This window comes from Mycetomoellerius zeteki, unplaced genomic scaffold (genome assembly GCF_001594055.1).
Source record: "Mycetomoellerius zeteki isolate Tzet28-1 unplaced genomic scaffold, Tzet1.0 scaffold415, whole genome shotgun sequence".
Classification (NCBI taxonomy): Eukaryota; Metazoa; Arthropoda; class Insecta; order Hymenoptera; family Formicidae; genus Mycetomoellerius; species Mycetomoellerius zeteki.
In genome coordinates this window covers 470,077-490,386 of record NW_017257409.1, presented here as the reverse complement: position 1 = coordinate 490,386, position 20,310 = coordinate 470,077, and the positions used below count along the sequence as shown (strand labels likewise).

Below are 20,310 nucleotides of genomic sequence, written 5' to 3'. Positions count from 1 at the left end.
ATCAAGCCATCTTCGTAAGATGTAAAGTAAATGTAACATTGAACCATACTTTTCTTTTCGATAATAAAGGCACCGGGAAACTAATATTGCAAACAAAAGTATATCCCACATCACAATATTAGGGAAAACGCTTGACGGGAAAGAAAGCGTCATAACAAAGAAAAACACTCGAAAAATTAATCGAGCAACAATAGTTGTCACTGTCGATTAAAAAAATTTAACATTAAAGCTCATTTTTTTAAATATATATAAAATAGATTTTATAATTAATCTTTCAATCAACATTCTTTTAGATTAAATCATTTGTATCATATTCCATTAACTTCAATTATTTTCCAACAAATTACCGTAGAAAATTACAGACCACTAAAATATTTACATATTCATTTTTGTATGTATAATATAAACCTGACTTGAAACTAAATAAACGCTATTTTATAATCGCTTTTAAATCGACAGCGGAAACTATTACGCAACTGTTACGGAAGAAAATTGTCAATGCAGCAAATAGCAATAGGTGACGACGTATCATCTGTTAAGCGAGCCGATTCTAACTACGCGCGCACATTCACAGGAGAATCCTCTATATACATACATATAATTATCCTTAGCGTGGCTTCTTGGATATGCAAACGTGTCTACTTATGGATGGGGTAGAACGTATTATCTAGGATATCATGTACGTGTATATGTATTTGTATATCTGTATATTAGTATATATTTGTGTAACTGCGGCATACATGTGTATGTGTGAGTACACGTGGCATGTGTATTATGTGCGTGTTTACGCGCGTGGGACCGAGGGTCTAAGAAGCATCTCGCAAGAGGCGCAAAAGCTTACACACAAGCGGGGAAGAAACACGCTCGATTTTAATCGATTTCAACACGGAGATGGACGACTCGGAGATAATAATGGGGAGGTGAAGTTCGGATCATTTAAGTGCCGATCCGGACAAAACGAACTCTTGTGCTACCTTCTAATACGTTATACTTCGAAATCGTTGGTTAAAATGCAATTACAATTGTCTCGCAAGCCGTAAGTAATATGTAGGTATTCTCTATACGAACTAGTATTAAAGTTAACCAGTAATAGACCTCTTTACGTGGTCGGACAAACGGAGTATTCTAGGTGATTGGGATGGGCGGGGCGGGGAATACTTTAGACGCTTTTTTTTTCGATTTCAGACCGAAGGTGCATACGAACATTTCCAAGGCAGGATGTCTTCGGCTACAAGGTCTGTCTCCAGCGAAATAGAGTATTTTCCGTGAGAGCGTGCCTCCTAAGTAAGTTCGTTGCGAGAGCTCGAAAGAAGCGTTCCGCTTTTGTTCGTTTAGTGTTCCATCTTGAATACTCTACTTCATACTAAAGTCATTGTATATAGTACGTTCATGTACAATATTACAGAGCTAAGCGTTACTAACGCAAGCGCTACTCTCTATCTCTATTTCTCTTGCACTCTCTTTCGCTCGCGGTTAAGGGAACAAGAGGGGAGAAGCCGCAGGGAGAGCATGAAAAGCGGAAATGAAGAAGTAACGAAACGGCGGCACACAAGAATGTCCGCGGGCTGCTCTTGAAATCTCTCATCGCGGCGAACGAAGAGAATCGCAGGGTGAATACCTGCAAAAGGGCGATCGTAGCAACGATAATTACTATCTACTAAAGCTATTAAGCTTATGCTGATACATCGACATGCAATTAGTTCGTCAATAAGACTCGTTCTAAATCGCGGGCTATAATGTACAACTAGGTGTTAATAACCTAATTCAAAAATATTATAGTCTTCGTTAGCTTAGTCAAAAAGTTAATATCAACATCGAACTACTAATGTCAAGGCTCTTTATCTAGAAAGTCGCGTAAATGTTATTTTTTTTTGTTTTCTTTTTACCTAGACAATTTCTCCCATTACGTTTGCAAATATAAGTTAATCGCTTACGGGGCATTCCTCGTTGTCGTTGATAATCCTCAAAAATCGCTGCGTGATACCCGTGCGACTGGGGATGACACCCGCCGCTGTTCTTCATACCAAAATATGTTTTTCCTTTCCTTTTCCTTTCTTTTTCCTGTTCGTGATCTACACACGCCAGCTGGAGGAAAATCGCCCACACATACTCGGGGAAAAAAGTCCGTATACATATATGCAATAGTATGTACTCTGAATAAAAGGAACTCTCTTGAAGAATCGCGTACAGCATCGAGGGAGCGATTGCACAATCTCAGGATGTCTTCACATGCACGTAAACACGTATACACGTATATACGTGGGTATATGTATGTGAAATAACATCCGATTACATCTCCTTTATTCTATAAAATTCATCTCGTTCCTGTCCTTTCTATATACTTTCTCTTTCTCAATATATCACTCTCTTTTTCTAAGTTTTTTTTAATTTACATGACTTCTTGTTATTGTAGGAATCGTCACGTACCAACAAGAAAAACAACCTACACGTCAAAGTCAAAGCGTTTCTGCAGAGAAATCCAGTAGCACTGTCGCAATTATCTCACAGCACTCTTTATTCTTATATTATTATTACTAAAGTGATGATCAAATGATATACAAGGAGACTACTCGCCTCCACTTAAATATTGCTGTGCCATAGTTACTTAAAATAAGAATTGAAAAAATATGCACTGAATGAAATGTAATATGTAATTGTGATAAAAAATAAAAAGAACAAAATATAAATAAGAGAATAAATTTTTTCCTTGGAGTTTTCATCATACATTTTAATATAAATTTATGTTAATTCACAATGAAAATACAACATATAAATAATATCATATTAATTATTTATTTTAAGGAATTTTATAATTTCTATGAAAAAAAAAATTTTTAAACAGTATACAACTAATATTACCTTTATTATTAATTATTTTGTCCTAAATATTTTTCATTTACCTTATAATGTCGATATTGCTTTATTGCTTGTTTGCATTTATTGTATATTTATTGATACACTAAATATTTTCCATTAATAAATTTTTTAATAAATTTTTAAATTTTTTTTAAATGAACGAAAATTCGACATTTTATTTGCGCAATATTAAAATTCTCTATCTCTCTTCTCTTCTCTTCTCTCTCTCTCTCTCTCTCTCTCTCTAGCGATTAATCCTGTCTTATTTTTCTTTTTCACATTTCTCGATTTTTCTCTATACCATTGGTTTAATTGTTTAATACAAAAGATAAAATATTTAGAAAAATTTTATATTTTATTTTATATATAATATATTCCTTTACTGTAACAATTTATTCAAATATCGCTCTTTTATCAGACAAAAAAGAAAAAGAATATATTTGTATACAGAAATCAATTTGTTTTCCTCGATTTCTTCTATAAACATCATATTTATTATATTGGAAGAACATACGTCGGAATAAATGTTTAAAAAAGATATTATTTCGTTCTCCTTAAATACTTTTTCCAAATATTGCATGATAATCGATCGAATTTACGAATAATATCTCCATAAGTCTTGTCAGGATTTCGTGCAGGTAATTTCAGGCATGCAGCTGACAGAATCGTCGATGGACAATCCGATTAAGCGGATTAATCGCTTAAACGTTAACAAACGTTCGCGTTTCGTTCGAATAATCGCGATTATCGCGATCATAAGTCGGTGCGCTGACTGGTTTCTCTGCAGAGTAAAAACACGTTTTGCACTTCATCGTTCTATTTCCTCTCTATCTCTCCCTCCAATCTCTAATCTTCTTTCTTTCTCGCCCTCCTTCCCATTTTCATTTCCTGTTCCTAGCAGAGTCAAAAATGCGTAGCGCGCAAAAAGCTAGGTAGGTACACACGAGCATATCCGGCCAACGAACGATAGAACGCATGAGAACAGAATCTTTCAGAGCATTTATTATTTTTTGTTTGCAATAATAAAAATTGCAAAAAGATACGGGTTTGAAAAGCTTACCCGACGCTTCATAACGACACCGCAATAATTTTCGTTAATTCTCAACTAGTTGCCTGCAGAAATGGTATTGCATACTTAATTTTATAACGGTACAGAACTCCAATTAAGAATTAACGTCCAGACAATGTGTGACAAATCTTTATCTCCGAGTAATCGCGTTTCTCATGCGATCCAGCAGACAATCGTTGGCCATGCGAAGCAGCATTCTGTTATCATATATAGATACATAAGCGGCAGCGTACATAAATCTCCCGCCGTGAATTCCATGCCGTTGCGCGAGGTAATGCGTTTTCCGTCGGTTTCCTCTCGAAGATGTAAAGTCGCGTGAAGTTTATCGACGCCAAACGACGCTCGAACACGACGGCAGGAAACTTGCGCGGGCGAACTTTTTACTTGATTACAAATAATTGTTTTGCTTTGTGATTGCTTGCTGCAGCAGCTAAAACCCTTGACTCAAGTTGGGAAGCTCAAACTCCAGTGGATTCGTCACAACGTTTTCACCGTGTTTTCATTGTCTTTTTTATCTTTTCATTGTTTTTAGTTATCGCTTTTTAGAATGGCTCTCGTGGTATTTGCGACCGTAAGTCGGAGTAGCGCTTCGATCCTTCTTTCGTTTTTTTGTCCGTCGTTTCTTTTTTCTCATTTTGTGTTCGCATAATTATATTATTAATTATAGTATTCGTTCATATATCGTGTATTTACTAGAGATTTTGGTATTAAAGGGAAAGACGGGTAGTACTGTCCGACGTTAATTTCGCGCTCTTAGATGCGTTGTCTGTATGTGACCGTTTCGTTTACCTAAAACTAATTCATCGTTTAGCAATTAGAGAGAAAAATCCGTTCGAAAATAAGCCGAAGGCATCCCGGTCGTTTCTCTCGTTCTCGAGCGCGTCGGGATCAGGGCATACCTGAGCTTTAACGAACCGTACCATCGCGAGACGACACGAAAGGAGGAGTTATCGATAACTTCTCGAAGGACTTTGCTCGTCTAAACAGGCTGAGCGGCTGGCAGCGAGTGGGACGAATCTGAATATCGTTCCTGCTCTTGGTGTCTCTCCGTACGAAGACGTAGTAAACGGATCTAATTGCAATTTACCGATACCAAAGAAGAAGAAATATCCCGAAGACGAGGAGTGCAGACCCCGGGTCTCTAAGAGAAAGTATCGAGTATACTCTAAGTGGAATCACAATTGAAAATATTTCGCTCTCCTCTTCGTGGTGTCATTGAATCACTTAAATGGACATTCATAGATTATTGTACTTAATTTTATATAATATAACGTATGTATCTCTTTCTTTTTCTTCCTATGCGTATCTAATTAAATCTATATACATACTAAGTATGGGCACGGAGGAACTCGCTCCTATATCTTTCCCCATTTGTTTCGATGAATTTACATGTAATATCCCTCTTGAGTTACGTTTGTAGCCATCTATCACATACTCAATGACACTTTAAAGACGAAAAAGTAAATAAAAAATTACAAACGTACGAATTATCATGAATATTAAGAAGCGACAATATCAAGGGATGAAGATATTATTAAATGATTTCGAACACATGACTAGAATCACAGTGTCGAGAGAGAAGTATACTAATTAAAGGAAGAAAACGCGTTTGAAAGATTAACATTAAAATTTGAACGATTCGTCGCAAAGGAGTACATGTAAGTTATAAAACGGATTACTGTTACACGCGTCTAAAACGTTCTTTCCGATCGTCCATAGATTTGTTTAACGAACAAATTTGAAAACCGATGACGTTCCTAGAATCCTCAGTACTTTTATTCTGTCTACTCTAAAACCTCGAGAGTTATTTCTCACGCATTAATACTATTTTATGTACACGAGTAATTTACAAAGTTGAACTTCCAACTATATTCGCCAGCCTCGGATCTTTCCCTTCTAATACCAAAGGTGTATAATCTGTTTTTTCCTTTTGCTTTGATAAGAGTGTCCTTTGATTCTTAAATGCTGTACAGGAACATTTACTTGCTTAACTCTTTAATCACTCGTTTAATTTTATTTTTATTTATTATTTTATATCCGTAGGCTTATATTTATTTTGTCGTTAGAGTACTTTGTTATATTCCTAAATTTCGTTTAAATAATTATACTATCATCAATGTGATCGATTAAACAATTAAACGATTAATGCATTAACTAAGTTTAAAAAAAAGAATATAATATAATCTAACAGTACAAAAAGGGAAGTTGTGAAGGATCCTGTCCCATCATCATGACTAGTTCAAAAGTGCATTTTTCATTTCGCAATATATTTCGGTATGAATATTCGATAGATCATATCGTGTCGTTGGTCGGGAAAGTTGGTGTAAGCCTCTCCTGGACGGTAAAATGTCTTTCAAGCATTGCCACGTATTTGTAAGTGTTAGCATATGTAGTGAAATTTTCAAAGTCTTAGACTGATGGCATACTTTAGGAAATTAAACTCTGAGAGTGACTCTCCAGAGCAAATTCTATCGAGTGAGCAATCAGTCCACGAGACATTTTCAAGGAAATTAGGTCCGCAAGCGTGCCTTAACATTAATATTTTCGACGTATATATGTATACCTTGTAAAAAAATATTGTTCGGAATATTTGTTTTTTTTTTCTGGACGCGAGAATGTATCGTTTAAATTTTTAACTGTGGAAAGAAATGAGATTCGCAAACGCGAATATATATATATGTATATATGCAAAGTGCACGCGTAATCGTAGAGAGTTACCTTCGAAGACGCAATTAAGCGTGCACAAAAGAGTAATCATGAAGAATGCATTTAATGACGAAAGACTCGATCGATGGAGGGGGGTCCTTCACGGGAAATGAATAATTATTAGATTTAAAGGATATTAACGCAACAATTAAAGTAATTACGAAGGGTCGCGTATTTACGAAGACTGAAACAACGTATAAACTTATTCCCTATCGATCGTGTAAACCTATACACGCGATCCAGCGGATCGATTGTTTCTTTTTTTTTTCATTTGCCTCGAAGAGCAGATATATAAAACGATTCCTCTCGTCTCTCTCGGCAGCTTTCGTTCGCACCAAGAATACCTCGCGATATCTCCTCTCGCGATCGTTCTTGTTATACTCCCAACTCCCCCTCTCTCTCTCTCTCTCTGAAGAGAGTCTACCTTTAATTAAATATAATTTCTTATCGTATGCATATAAATTTGTCATATACATTTGTCGTAGTGTATTAATTAATTAGTGTTTACCAGCCTATAGAATGTGCGATTTTCGGCGTTTGCTCGGTTCTCGCGAATCAAGTAAGACGGTCGAAAGTCAAATAGCCGGTGTAAACCTCGTTAAGGCTTCCTATTCCTCTCGCGCGAGAGAATTGATCGCTTCGCAGTTTCTGAAATTTCGACGTTCCATTACCTACCATTATTTCACTCCGCTCATCTAATTGCCGCCAATCAATCCGCCGATAACTATTATGCTCCTCTTCGAGCGAAATCGTTATACCTTCTCGCATATGCATACATATACATATACATGTCTCTCCTCGTACGTATATACACACACAGGCGTTTACATTATTATCATAAAAACAAAATATAATTGAGATTTGTTATATACGAGTATAAAAAACTTCGTTATGCGTCCGCCGCGTTATATCATATCTCGTGTAAATTCTCTCATCATCTCGGTGATATTTTATCGTCGTTATATTTTGTATCATATACGTTTCTCTTCTTCTTCTTCTTCAAGATCAGTGTTCTTCGGTCATTTGTTTCATCGCGTTGATTCGCGGCCCCTAGCTAATCTACTTATGTGTGATAAGGTTACGATTTCTTTCTTACGCCAGAATCTGGCATAAATATATAATATAATTATATGTATAATATTAATACGCCTTTATAGAACAATATTTCGAGATGAACTCTCTTCGGATTTTCTAACGAGCATATCTTGCATTACGCGAACGTGCATCACACGTCACGGCGAAAGAAGACACTGAGTGCATGCCAGAAATCGGGAGAAGGAAGAAAATCGTTGATATAAGAGAATGTAAAGTTCTCACAAACATAAAAAATATAATCTATTATAAATATCAATCACATCTTTAAAACATGATGCAATAATTTTTTCTATGATGAAAAAGAGATGAAGAAAGGTCCTATACAGCACGGAACATTCCAACAATATTGCAGCAACGTTGCAACGTTCCAGCAATATTGTAATAACATTGCTAACATTGCAGTAATGTTGCAAGCTGCTGCATAGGACAAGTGTCTTATATAATATTTTATATATGACTCTCTTGTTTCTTTCGCTTTTCGATCATAGGACAAAAACGATTGCACTCGAAATATCGATATCGTAAAAGCAAGATTTCAGAATCGAAAATAAAATTTATTTCTTCAGCTATATTTTGCTGGCCTCGAAAAAACTATTATTTATCGATTATTAATTAGGACCGAGAAAGGAGCGGGTGCGACTTCGCCACGTCAATGAGAAGTCATAGAAACTTAAACGATACTGAACCGCGGGTCATTGTTCGCTAACTCGCTCGATCGCGAGAAGAATGGGTCCCGATGTATTCAAGTTTCGTGTTTACCCGCTGGGACAAAACGTTGTCATTGTTTTCCCGTCGATGCTTTACACTCGTTCCGAAAAACCCAGCCTCACACGAGCGAGTTAACAAAAAAAAAGAGTATCGTGAAAGTTGAAATACTGCTCCGGTTTTACGAGTTATTCCGAACGTTTCGAGTTTATTTACCCTTACACGATGCATGGGAAGCCAAATATAAATCGAAAGAAAAAAAGACGATATTAAGGAAGACTTTGCTTACTAGCTCGCTGCGATCGTAACGAATACACTCGACGATACAATCTTCACAACGACGCAACGATTCACCGGATTGCTCGGTCTTTCAACTTCCACGATCCAATCACTCAGAATTCTTTCTCGGTTTCAGTCTTCTCTTTCGGCAACAACGTCTCTTACATGTGCAAGAACTTTCGGGTCTTATATGTGTTTTCTTCCTTCTTCCGTTCCGACTTCACGCCGACAGAAACCTCTCTTCGGCAACGTTTCCCTACTCTTATTCTTCCTGCCGCGCGCTATTTCCCCCCTGTCACCTGAACGTGCGTTCGCATATTCGTGTGCATCATAAGCATCGTGTACATCGGAGAGGAATGTCGCGGAGGAATATCGACGTGCTGATTGAAGCTAAATCGAATCGACGACAAGAACGACGATGTTCGGTGCGCCTCCATTTCTTCTCGTACGCTTTGTTCGTCGCTGTCGCTACTGATGCCGCCTCGATGCACAATAATCTCGACATGTACGGAGATGCGTGTTCGCGCAAGCTTATCGAGTCTTCTTCCTCGTTTCCTCGTGCGGTTCCAGCGTTAGCCGCTGGCAAAAGTAACCCTAAGGCGAAGCAGACGATGCGATCGCCATCAGAGGCGCCGGCGGCAACGCGACCGGTATGTGGTAATATTTACACTGAGGTCGCATGCACGCGCCCTTCACTGCGTCCCTGCACACCGTTACACGGTTGTCAATCACCTCCACGTTTCCTGAAAATTCATTACAAAATCAAATCAATCGATTATTCACACATATCACTAGTAATCGTAAACATATCGACAGTATTGCAAACAACTCGTTTCTTTCGCGCAGAGATTACAGTGTCAAAGATAATGTTTCATATGAAAAAACAGTTTTGCTATATCTAAAAATTTAGCATTAGTTAGATACAATCTAAAAATAATTTTATTGGATTACCATAATAATTATTTACGACACTCAAGCTGGTTACTATGTCAAAACTTTTTGCATTGTTGCTCATCACACTTGAATTTTTATTTACATAATTATTTTGATAATCCAACAAAATTATTTTTCAGATCTGTATCTATAATATTTAAATTTTTAGATACTTCAGCAAAATTGTTCTTTTCGTGCAAAATCGAAATATTAATAGTTTTTGGACTACAAATGTAAAAATTAAAGTGTATTCTCCAATTAAGTACAGCTATGAAAACTACACTTAATTATGAATTTTAAATCATTCTGTTTAAAATACAAAATGTATAAAGCACGAAACCTTTACAAACCTTAGTAATTGAACAAGAAAATTTAAATTTTTTTATCTATATATGATTTAGAACTTCATAGTACCAATCGTACATATTGTACAATTATTCAAAAATTTTCGTTTTAGATTCAAATAACTTATTGCCGTTGAGAAGGTTAAATTAATGAAACTAATAAAAAAGCTTTATCGTTTAAATTATGAAAATTATTCTAATTATTATTAAACAGAATTATTATTTAAAGTATATTACATAAATCTAAACATATTTAAACATAAATACAATGAGCACAAAAAGATGCTATTTCATACAAAATCACCTCTTTTGATTCGTATAACGGTACAAACTATTTAATATCCAAAGACTTCAAAAAAACTTGACATTGATTGCAATATTCATAGAGTGCAATGCATAAATATTCTCAATCGTTCAACGACATCAAAGGAATTGATGCAAATTTGCTGCGATAGAAATACGCTCGTTATTCAAATGTATATTGTTTGCAATTGATTGTGCAAAAAGTATCGCTAATTGTTTGGCGAGCTGAAGCACTTTCTCGTTCACATCTTGAGTAACATTACTTGCTCATTATCGCGAATAGAATCTAATTGACACGGCAACTTGACAAAGGGGAAGATTCTCATTACATTCGCAAAGATCATTCGCTAAACGTGAAAGCAAGACATGCTGTAACGATGGCTTGTAATAATACGAAGAATAATGAAGGCACCGATCAATACCAACGACGTCGCAGAACGGAAGTAAAATAAAAGCGTGGAACGACAATCAGACTCTTTCAAACGATAAAACCACGAATGATTTATTGTACGTAATTGCGACGCGTCTCGCACGCAGAGAGAATTGACAAGTTCGCGGAGAATCGATCGGTGAACGAAAAGCCATAATCGCCGGTGCCCGATGCTTGCGGGGAATAGTTCCGTCGCGCAGGAATTTCAATAGCCGAATTTCTGCCGTCGCTCGAGATACGCTTACTTTACCGAAACTACCGATTTTGCCGGAAATCTCGTTACTGAAATCCATCTGTGTGACCAAAGAGAAATTTGAAAATCGCCAAAGCGCTCAATGAATGCCAATTGAACGAATTAAATGTTCTTCGAGATATTGGCTCATATTCTCACTGTGTATTCAACAGTAAACATAGTCGTATGATTTCGCATTTTAATTTTTTAATATAGATCTTTCAATCAGTGAAATGCATAAAAACTAAAAGAAGTAAAAATATGAACACAATCTACAGCTCAGTATCAAAGATTAACAAATTTTAATTAAACGTCCCTGAGAAAAATATAGATAATTAAATGTGATAACATAAACATGTCTTAAAATATAAGCAGAGAGAACGATTTTATATTAAAACATTCAAAAGTAACTAGATATATAGATCTAAAAATAATTTTGTTGGAATCATCAAAATAATAATGTTGAAAACTCAAGCATGATGAGTAACGTCGTAAAAAATGTTTACATTCTAGCAATCAGCTTGAACATTTTATATAATTATTTTGGTCTAACAAAATTATTTTTAGATCTGTAATTATAGCCAAATTTTTAAATACATTAGTAAAATCGTTCTTCCGTGTAACAATAAAAGATATGCCTTTATTGTAAAATTAATGTTTCTTACAACATTAATTATGATCCGAACATGGAACATTTCCTCCTAATAATAGTCTCCATCACTTCCTGACGTAAACTGATAATAACTTGTTTTCCATTTAAGTGTGCATAATCAACTTGTATTTTCCAATAACGCACGAATAACTCACCATCACTGAGATGAATAAACTTGCAGGCGGGACGGTTGCACACTTGTCGATTAAAATCTTGGCACACCGGGAGGGTGTCCAGTAACTGAAAGAAAATGTGCCAGATACTCTTATAACGGATGAGATCGGCGAAAAGTAAACGAAAAAAAAAGAACTTATAGTATATCACATACACGCACACACATGCGCTCTTGCAAGAATCACTCTCATACATACACACGCGTAATCTTATCTCACATATCATTCTTTCTCTTTCTTTCTCGCATTCTCTCTTTCTTATTTAGGATTGCTCAAAAATACCAGTATCCGATAGTTTAATTCATCTCACGATCCAGCATCTCAAAATGAATTTGAAAAGTGCTACAACAACGTTATACATTTATTCATACTCGTTAATCACAGAATTAGTTCCAGACATGCAAGGCAGTCTTAATCACTGGATAAATGAGGAATATACATCAGTGTGCCGATTCGATAATTCTCAACGAATATTGTATGTGTGTACTTCATTAATATTGTCGATAAACTAAATATCAATAAATTGTATTAATTGATCTGTAAGGAAGCATAAAACAGTTCGCGTAGAGTATCCATTATTCTTCTTTTTCTTATTTTAAACTTAGAATATTGATATACGTTTTCTGTATTTTTAGTAATTAAAAATATCGGGCCTTGGTACATTTCTAAGCATTCCTACGATCACCGAGATCTTCCGCACAACCAGACACTTCAGATTCTTCAATGTTAGAGCATATTCATGGTTCATTACATGCTCTAGAAGACCGGTTTGTATATGAATATTAATTAAGTGCTACCAATGTGCGAATAATCAAGCGATCGGGTTAATTTAAAATGAATAATTTCTCAAACGATATCTTTTCGCGTCGTGATCGATTTATTAAAAACAAAGTAAAAAAACAATCGCCGATCATTCGCACATATGAATTAAGTGATAAATTTGCAGTAGAACTTTTGTTTTTTCAAACAGGACATTTCTTATTTTAGTATGTATATATTGTGGTGTAAAATTAAAATAATTCTAATCGACTGCAAAAAACAGAGTCTTGCTAATCGTGTTAACTTTACCGAATTTACAGTTTGTCGGGATTTGTAAAATTGGCTTAACTTGGGCTAGAATCAAGGAAAGTCGTATTATGTTTATAACGCGTGCCGGTTGTGTGTGTGTGTGTGTGTGTGTGTATGTGTGTGTGTGACATTTTCGTTATGCTAATCGTGATATTCCGGACACAATGTATGCAAGGAGCACGCCTAGAAACAAGGATATTTGATTCGCAAATTTCATCGAGAATCCGGAAAAATTATACGTAAAGACTATGATTTCAACTAAAATTCAGCATAGTAATTGTTACGTTCGAATATCTATTATAATTTGAAAATCATGATATATTTCATGCATAATTACTTCGCAATACGTATGTATCCTATGCTGGTAAACATTATACAGAATTTGCGAATCAGGTTTGGAAGCCCTCTTCTCGGCGGGCCATTCAACACAATGACTAGACTGAAATTTTAGTATTAACAAAATACGCGAAAGCAACGGAAAGATCTGGCAGAAATGTTCGAAATTCTCTGCGCCTCGCTCTTTTTCCTCTCTCCGTCACTCTCGTTTCCGGTCGAAAACGATGCTGGACATCGACGTAATATAAACCCGGTTCGCGCAAGATAAAAACGATAATTACATATATAAATGTGTGTATGTATATATATAATATGTACGCATGTATATCATGTGACTGCGTATATCGCCAAAACGCACCAGATATCATCGGAGATAAGAAAACAGTCCGCATTGAAGTCATATATTGAATCGTAAGCGAGCAATATATATTTTTCGCGAGCATGAATATAAGTCCACATTTAACAAATAACATATGGAAGAGAGAAAGACATAAATGCGAATCGTAAAACATTGGCCATCGAAAGAATACGAATAAAGTGGACCCAAGTGGAAGCGGAAACTCCACCCAGCTACAGCTACTATCCGTTTCTTTTATTACCCATTGGCAAAAGATGTATGCATATTATATGTACACACACACACGGAAACACACACGTACACTCGTATCTAGAAGAATTATTCGTATATCCGAAATATATATATATGAGACAAATGCAGCAAATAGATTAAACATCAAATTCCAGAGTACGGTTTTCGTGTTAGCAAAACGTTAGGTCAAAGCATTAACAACCTACCAGACAGATATACGAAAAAATAAATTTATAAAAAAATAATTAAAGAAATAAAGTATAATCACGCGAAAGTATACCATAGGCTCACCATAGAAGCGTGCAAAATATATGAAAATGTATCACGAAAAATGTGTGTAACGCTAATAAATTATTTCATCATATAATTCTCGACAAAAAGATTATTCTGCGTACTTGTAATAATCATGATAATAATAATGAAGTTAACAAAAGTTAAAGAGAGATCTTAAACATAACAGTAATAAGAATAATAACAGTCATAATAGCATTAATAGGCAACAGTATAATAATCGTAATAATAACGCTAGTAATAAGTGGGTTTAACCATAATATTAACCATTATAATTATAATAAACAATTCTTGCAATTGCATAAGAGATAACTCGCTACGAACACAGAGTCTGGTCATGCAAATAATGGCCCGGGAGAAGGGGGATCGTTGCTTGGGTGATCATCGGTGTTACTCGAAAAGTCGACCAAATACCAAGTGTGATTAAATGATCGAATCTCTGTCTCGTGACGACGACGGAGCGATGACGACGAGCGCGGTCGTGTATCAGCAATGATAATACAGTGTCATCACCCAAGCGTTAATGTGCTGCCAAAAGCCAGCTCACCGTCGATCTGGTTCGCGTGCGTGAATTACAGGACCGAAACACACACATCCACTCACTACTGAAGCTACGGAAGAAAACAGTCCTCCGGGTGATCCACGCTAGCGAACCAAAGTGACAAGAGTGGCTGCAGTGGCGAGAAGGGGGGGATTGGATAGTCAGCGGTTATCGGCAATATCGTATAATATGGATGTGGGATGTCGTAAGCCGTCAAATTAATAATATTCTACTGCAAATAAGTTCAACACACTATGTCAACTGCGACTCCGCAACCATAACGACAGAGCTAGCCAAAAATATGGGTAAGAAACTATTATCGATAGATGCGCAGCGATCGGTAGGTCCGATCAGTTTTCCGTGCGCAGGGAAAGCTTTGTCATAATGGAAAATGATTACTGGTTCGAATAACGGTCAGACGTAAAGCTCGCACGCGCTTCTTTATTCCATGCCCATGTGTACTATTTTCTGTGCCTTACAGTCGGAAGTTAATTGCGTCGAAAGCAATCAGTGTGCAAGCATAATAGACACGTTCTTTGACCAAGTAAGCGGAAATGAGCGATTCAACTGAAAGCTGCGTGTATTTTTGTTCTAATTGTAAGTCATGACAAAGATTTTAACTTTCAAGTCGGTCAAGATCGATCTTCGAAGGCAGACATGTCCATCCTTTAAAACACGAATTCACTTCACATCAGTTCGTTTCAACTTTTTGCATAACATCACTTTTCGCGGCTATATGCTAATTCGGAAGGCAAGAGCACAAATGCGTTACTCGTAAACGTCCTAAATGGAAGAGTAGTGTTATACGTCAATGTCCCGTCAATGTTCCGTCGCAAAAGTCAGCTCTTCCACAGCCCTTTGAATCTATATGTCGTAAATCACGCCATTGTCATTGCCCAATGAAAATGCAGACAGCTTCGACGAAATAATCTGCCAATTTCTTCAAAATTCGGAATATTTTGATACATCAAATAATTATAAATTCGGCGAACTTTTGTGCACATGCGACACATTTGAATTCGCGGATATTGCGAAGAATATTACGAATTTCGTGTGTATATCAACAACGCGGTGCATGCGATACTAACCAGAGGATACGAGTTATCTTATATAACTATACCTTTTAAGAAAAAAAAATCATAATTGCTAAGACTCTTGTTTACGTGACTGGCTTAAACTGGATTGTTTCACCTTTCGGTAAACTTTAGCTCACTATCTTACTTTCTTATTCTTTTATGCTCTTACTCTTTTTACTCTTTTGTTTATCCAATATGTAAATTTCAACATACTTTATCTGAATACGGAACAACCGGTCCTTAGTTGGACGATTTTTACTCTAAAACAATAAAAATGCTTGATGTTAAAATTGAAGTATGGACTTTTCAAAACTTTCTTAAAAATCTATTGACACAAAAAGATGTAATATGTATAAATATAAATTATTTTATAGTATTATTATTTTAATTATTGTATCATATATTTCATACTGTAATAAAATAATTTACAGAACATATATATAAAGTGACACGATCCTTAGTTAATGAAAAAAAAAAATTATTAGGGAATAAAATTTTAATTTTTAATAGATTTATAACTTAACATTTTTTAAGTCCTTTTAACATCTTTAAAAAACAGATGTTTAGTATCTCTGAAATAAAAATTATCCAACTATTTAGCAAAGCAATTTAGAAAAAAATGTGTTTAACAACAAAAGAAATATTAGCAAAAAAATTCATAATTTCCACATATCGATGACAAGTTTGTGTAGGACTCAGAATGTATTATATGCCCTCTGGTTTCTCGATATATACGCGCTCCCTTAGGTTTTATAATAATTAATGAGCATGCAGTATACACGCCCGACACGTAACAGCTGTCCATATCGTAATTGCTACTTGCGATAAGATGCACTGCGAGAGAAAACAAATAGATATTGAAGCGTACAAGGATGGAAATTGCTTTTAGACGTAGCATTAGATTCAGTCGTAACGAATACAAAGAAATGTTTAAAAGACATCCCGACAATATCCTCATCCACAAATAACGCGCAACGTTAATCAGACAAGCGGTTCAAGACAATGGCATGATAGATATATAATAATATGTATATGTATAATATATAGATACATGGCAAACCATTTAATGGCAAAAGTACTAATCATACTAATTACTGTATAAGAAGCGTGCATCTCTTTCTTCGTGAATAGGTTCGTTCGTGTGTGCACGTTGTTTATATGTATGAGTGTGTATATCTGTCTGTATGTATATGTGGGGGGGCGGATCAAGGGGGACAGAGGTGACGACAACGCTTTCGAAATAGCATAATAATAATTATTGGTATAATAATAATAGACAAACACCAGATAAGGCAGTGGTTATTCGCAGTTATAGTTGCGGTGAGCAGTCGTGAGGGAGATGCCCCCGAAAGCTACGTGTTAGCCAAGGTTACCGAGAGATGCGGATTACAACGTTTCGCTCCTCGAACTAAGAAGTGTAAACGTCAAGTTTCCTGCTGCCTAAGCAGTGCATAAGTAAAAGAAAAGTTGTTCGTTCATCGAGCGATATCCGCGATAACATCCTTTTCCCTCGTTAACCTTGAAGGTTAGCAGCAATTAAAGTTCGAGCTTGCATCACAGCGCGCCACGTAATATCCAATTTTTAAAATTCGAAGATGATCCCACAGGATCGATCTAGATGAAAAGAGACGAACGTTGTAACGTCATGTACAAAATTCATCATTCGCGCAATGTTATGCAGAACAATGCGTAAATGAGGAAGAATTTCCTGAAGTTCGAATCAGTGAAAACGGTTGCGTCTTCACTATTACGATCTTCAGGGAATTGCACGCCGAGCGGATGGATCAGCATGGCGACACGCATGCACGCTAAAACTTCTCTCACCCGATTATCCGAATCGGCGCTAATGATGCAAATTCGAGACCGGATAAAAAACTGGTTACAATAATGAGTCTACCTGTCCGCAGCTGTCTGTGTAGACGACACAGTGAGCGTTTTGGGGGACCATTTGGGCCCCGACAGTGGCTAAGGCTGCTAAGGCGATCCACATGCAGCAAACGAGGCAGTGTTCGTACGGTATATTTTTTTCAAGTATCGGTAGTTTTTTTGGTGGTCATTCATTACCACAGTCGGTTGAATTCGGTGGAGAAGGCACCAGATCAAAGGAGACACGCGTGGAGCGTGTCCTCGGAGCATCCAGGTACATGTACGACAGTGAGATCGAATTCGTTTTATCGTTCAGTTCCAAAAATATTTTATGCGTGTCATTCATTTAATTTTGAGTTATTGTTATTATTATTATTTTTTTTTAATTAAGCACTCCACGAAGGAACATGATGAGTCGTCGGTTAAATTGCAGCCGCAAGCCGTTCGTCGTCCCGATAAACGCGCCGGTACGCGAGTAACGAGTGAAAAAGCGCGAGAAAAATGAAAGCGTAAATTACGGAAAACGAAAGTGTAAATCGTCGGCTTGTCGTCGCGCCCGTCGTTTTATTTATTTATTTATTTTTTTTTCGAGTTCGTTTACACGCATGGTCGTGCAAACGAGGAGATTTCGGCGCGTTGGTTGCCACGTGTATTAAAGCGCGCGAAACATACGTGTGTATTCGGGCGCGCAATATTATATACATTTTAAATTCGATGAACGACGGATGCATGTACCAGGGTGTGCCGCACAGACATTAATTCCGATTTTGTCCACGGGGGCATCGAGATTTGATGGGCGGGCATCGAAATAATGCGGCGGCAGTGCACACATACCAAGCCAACGTTATATATATATTCATTATAAATAATACGTAATATATGTGTATATATATATATATATGTCGAAAATAGGAGATTACATATAGACGTATGCACGGTCAGATAGAGGCAAAATCGGGAAAAATCAATCAACCAGTCGAATCGAAGCACGTGATAAAGCGGAGAACAAGAACGCATGTGTCAGATCGCCGCCACCCATCCGCGAGTATATACGTCACGTGGATATATATATGTATATGTATATATATATATATCATCAATATTATCATATCGTTTATTTTTTGTTTTATCACCGCGAGTCGCACGATGTGAATCCGTATATGTCGTTTTATTTCGTTCATTCGTTTGCCAAATATTTATCAAACGATTCAGCGTGGCCACCAACGAACGAAACGAGATCAGTGATTGTGAGAAACAAAAAAAAAGAGAGAAGGGGAAGAAGAGAAGCACCGACAACCCATCACCATAGTTTCGTATGATTGGTTAACGAACGCGAAAAAAAAAGATTGACAATTTTGCATCAAATTTTAAGTGACGTGCGACCAACAATATTGACGATGCGTGCGTGCGCGTTTTGTTATTACATATTTATCGTTTATCGTGAGATGCACGGGATAATTTTACGGACAGATAACGTTTTTTAAGTCATTAATTAATAATGTGATGGTTTAATATTTTTTTGTCGTTTTAAGATTTTCGACGTACGAGCGGGAGAGTTGTCACACAATCGCCACATGAGTGTAATTCGATCGGAGCGAGGCAGGGATCAGACAGGAGTCATCGTATAGATCACATGGATGTTTCAGGAGATCAATTAGAGGATTGGATCGACGTGGGCCACACAGGACATCGGGATTGCATCGGTCGAGTTGGGATCAAAGCATTGGCAGGGGCAGTGAAAACGGTATGCACATGGTGAATTTTCGGTTGAAAGACGCGTGCGGTGGGGTATCCAGGCGAAGGCAAGCATGAAACAGAAAGTTGAAAGAGATACCATGAACGATCGCGCTTCAACATGCACCAGTGGCGTGTGTGTATGTATATATACGTGTAAATACATATATGTATTTGGCTGGCACACATTCATCTCGTACAGAGCCTGTCGTTAGAAGTCGCACGCGCACGCCGATTTATTTCTTGCGCTGCAAACGAATCAAGAGGTATATATGTATACGGCACTGCATAGTATGTTAAACTATACATGTCTAATATAACTCGTGGCATGACCCCGCGAATATAAGATAGCCACGGACAGCGAATCCTTCGAACGAATACGCTCTCGTGCATTCCTCTATGAAGCTTTGCATTTCAAGTACACCGTGTTCGCATGCGCTAGTAAGTGTCTATATCGAGTTTTGTCGAGGTGACAGTTTGACCAGGCAAGTAGATACAGATGACTTCCCATTTGGAGCGATCGATGCATTCCCAGAAAATCGACTTTAAATCTGTTTGTGAATAAAAATCGCTACGAGCAAAATTATAATCTGACCAATTTTTATTTTAATTTAAAAAATCTCTGATTATCTCATTTATTTTCTAATGAATTTAAATTTTTGAGATATCTGGAGACACGGTAGTGTCTCGGCGCTAAGCATGGCGCGAGATAATAATATTGATTAAATAAAAGTCAAGAGAGATTAATCTGAAAGTTAAATCTTTTCGAACTTATTAATTAAATTACTCTTTCACAATTTGTTGCAATTTATTTTATTCGAATTTTTCTCGAATTACTGTTTTTTTTTTAACTCTGTCAATTACTGTAATGAAAATTTTTAATTGAAACATTTCATTAATATCACATCTGGATAGATTATTCGTCCTGTTTTTCGCAAATCTTTCCAGAAATTTAATTATTCTCTTATCTGTGTTAAATACCCTCGTGTTTTTTGGCGAATTTGATTTTCACGTTGGTCTCCAGGGAATGCA

At 36.6% G+C, this 20,310-nt stretch overlaps 1 protein-coding gene across 1 annotated transcript; it reads right to left on the bottom strand.

Moving 5' to 3' along the window:
• Positions 1–3,375: 3,375 nt before the first annotated feature.
• On the bottom strand, positions 3,376–18,517 carry LOC108726388 (muscleblind-like protein 1). The gene is made up of 3 exons (XM_018453907.1): positions 17,576–18,517; positions 11,760–11,844; positions 3,376–9,453 (listed from the first exon to the last, which is right to left on the bottom strand). The coding sequence occupies exons 1-3, from the start codon at positions 17,666–17,668 to the stop codon at positions 9,305–9,307; spliced, it is 327 nt and encodes a 108-aa protein (XP_018309409.1). The 5' UTR covers positions 17,669–18,517; the 3' UTR covers positions 3,376–9,304.
• Between the last annotated feature and the right edge of the window lie 1,793 nt (positions 18,518–20,310).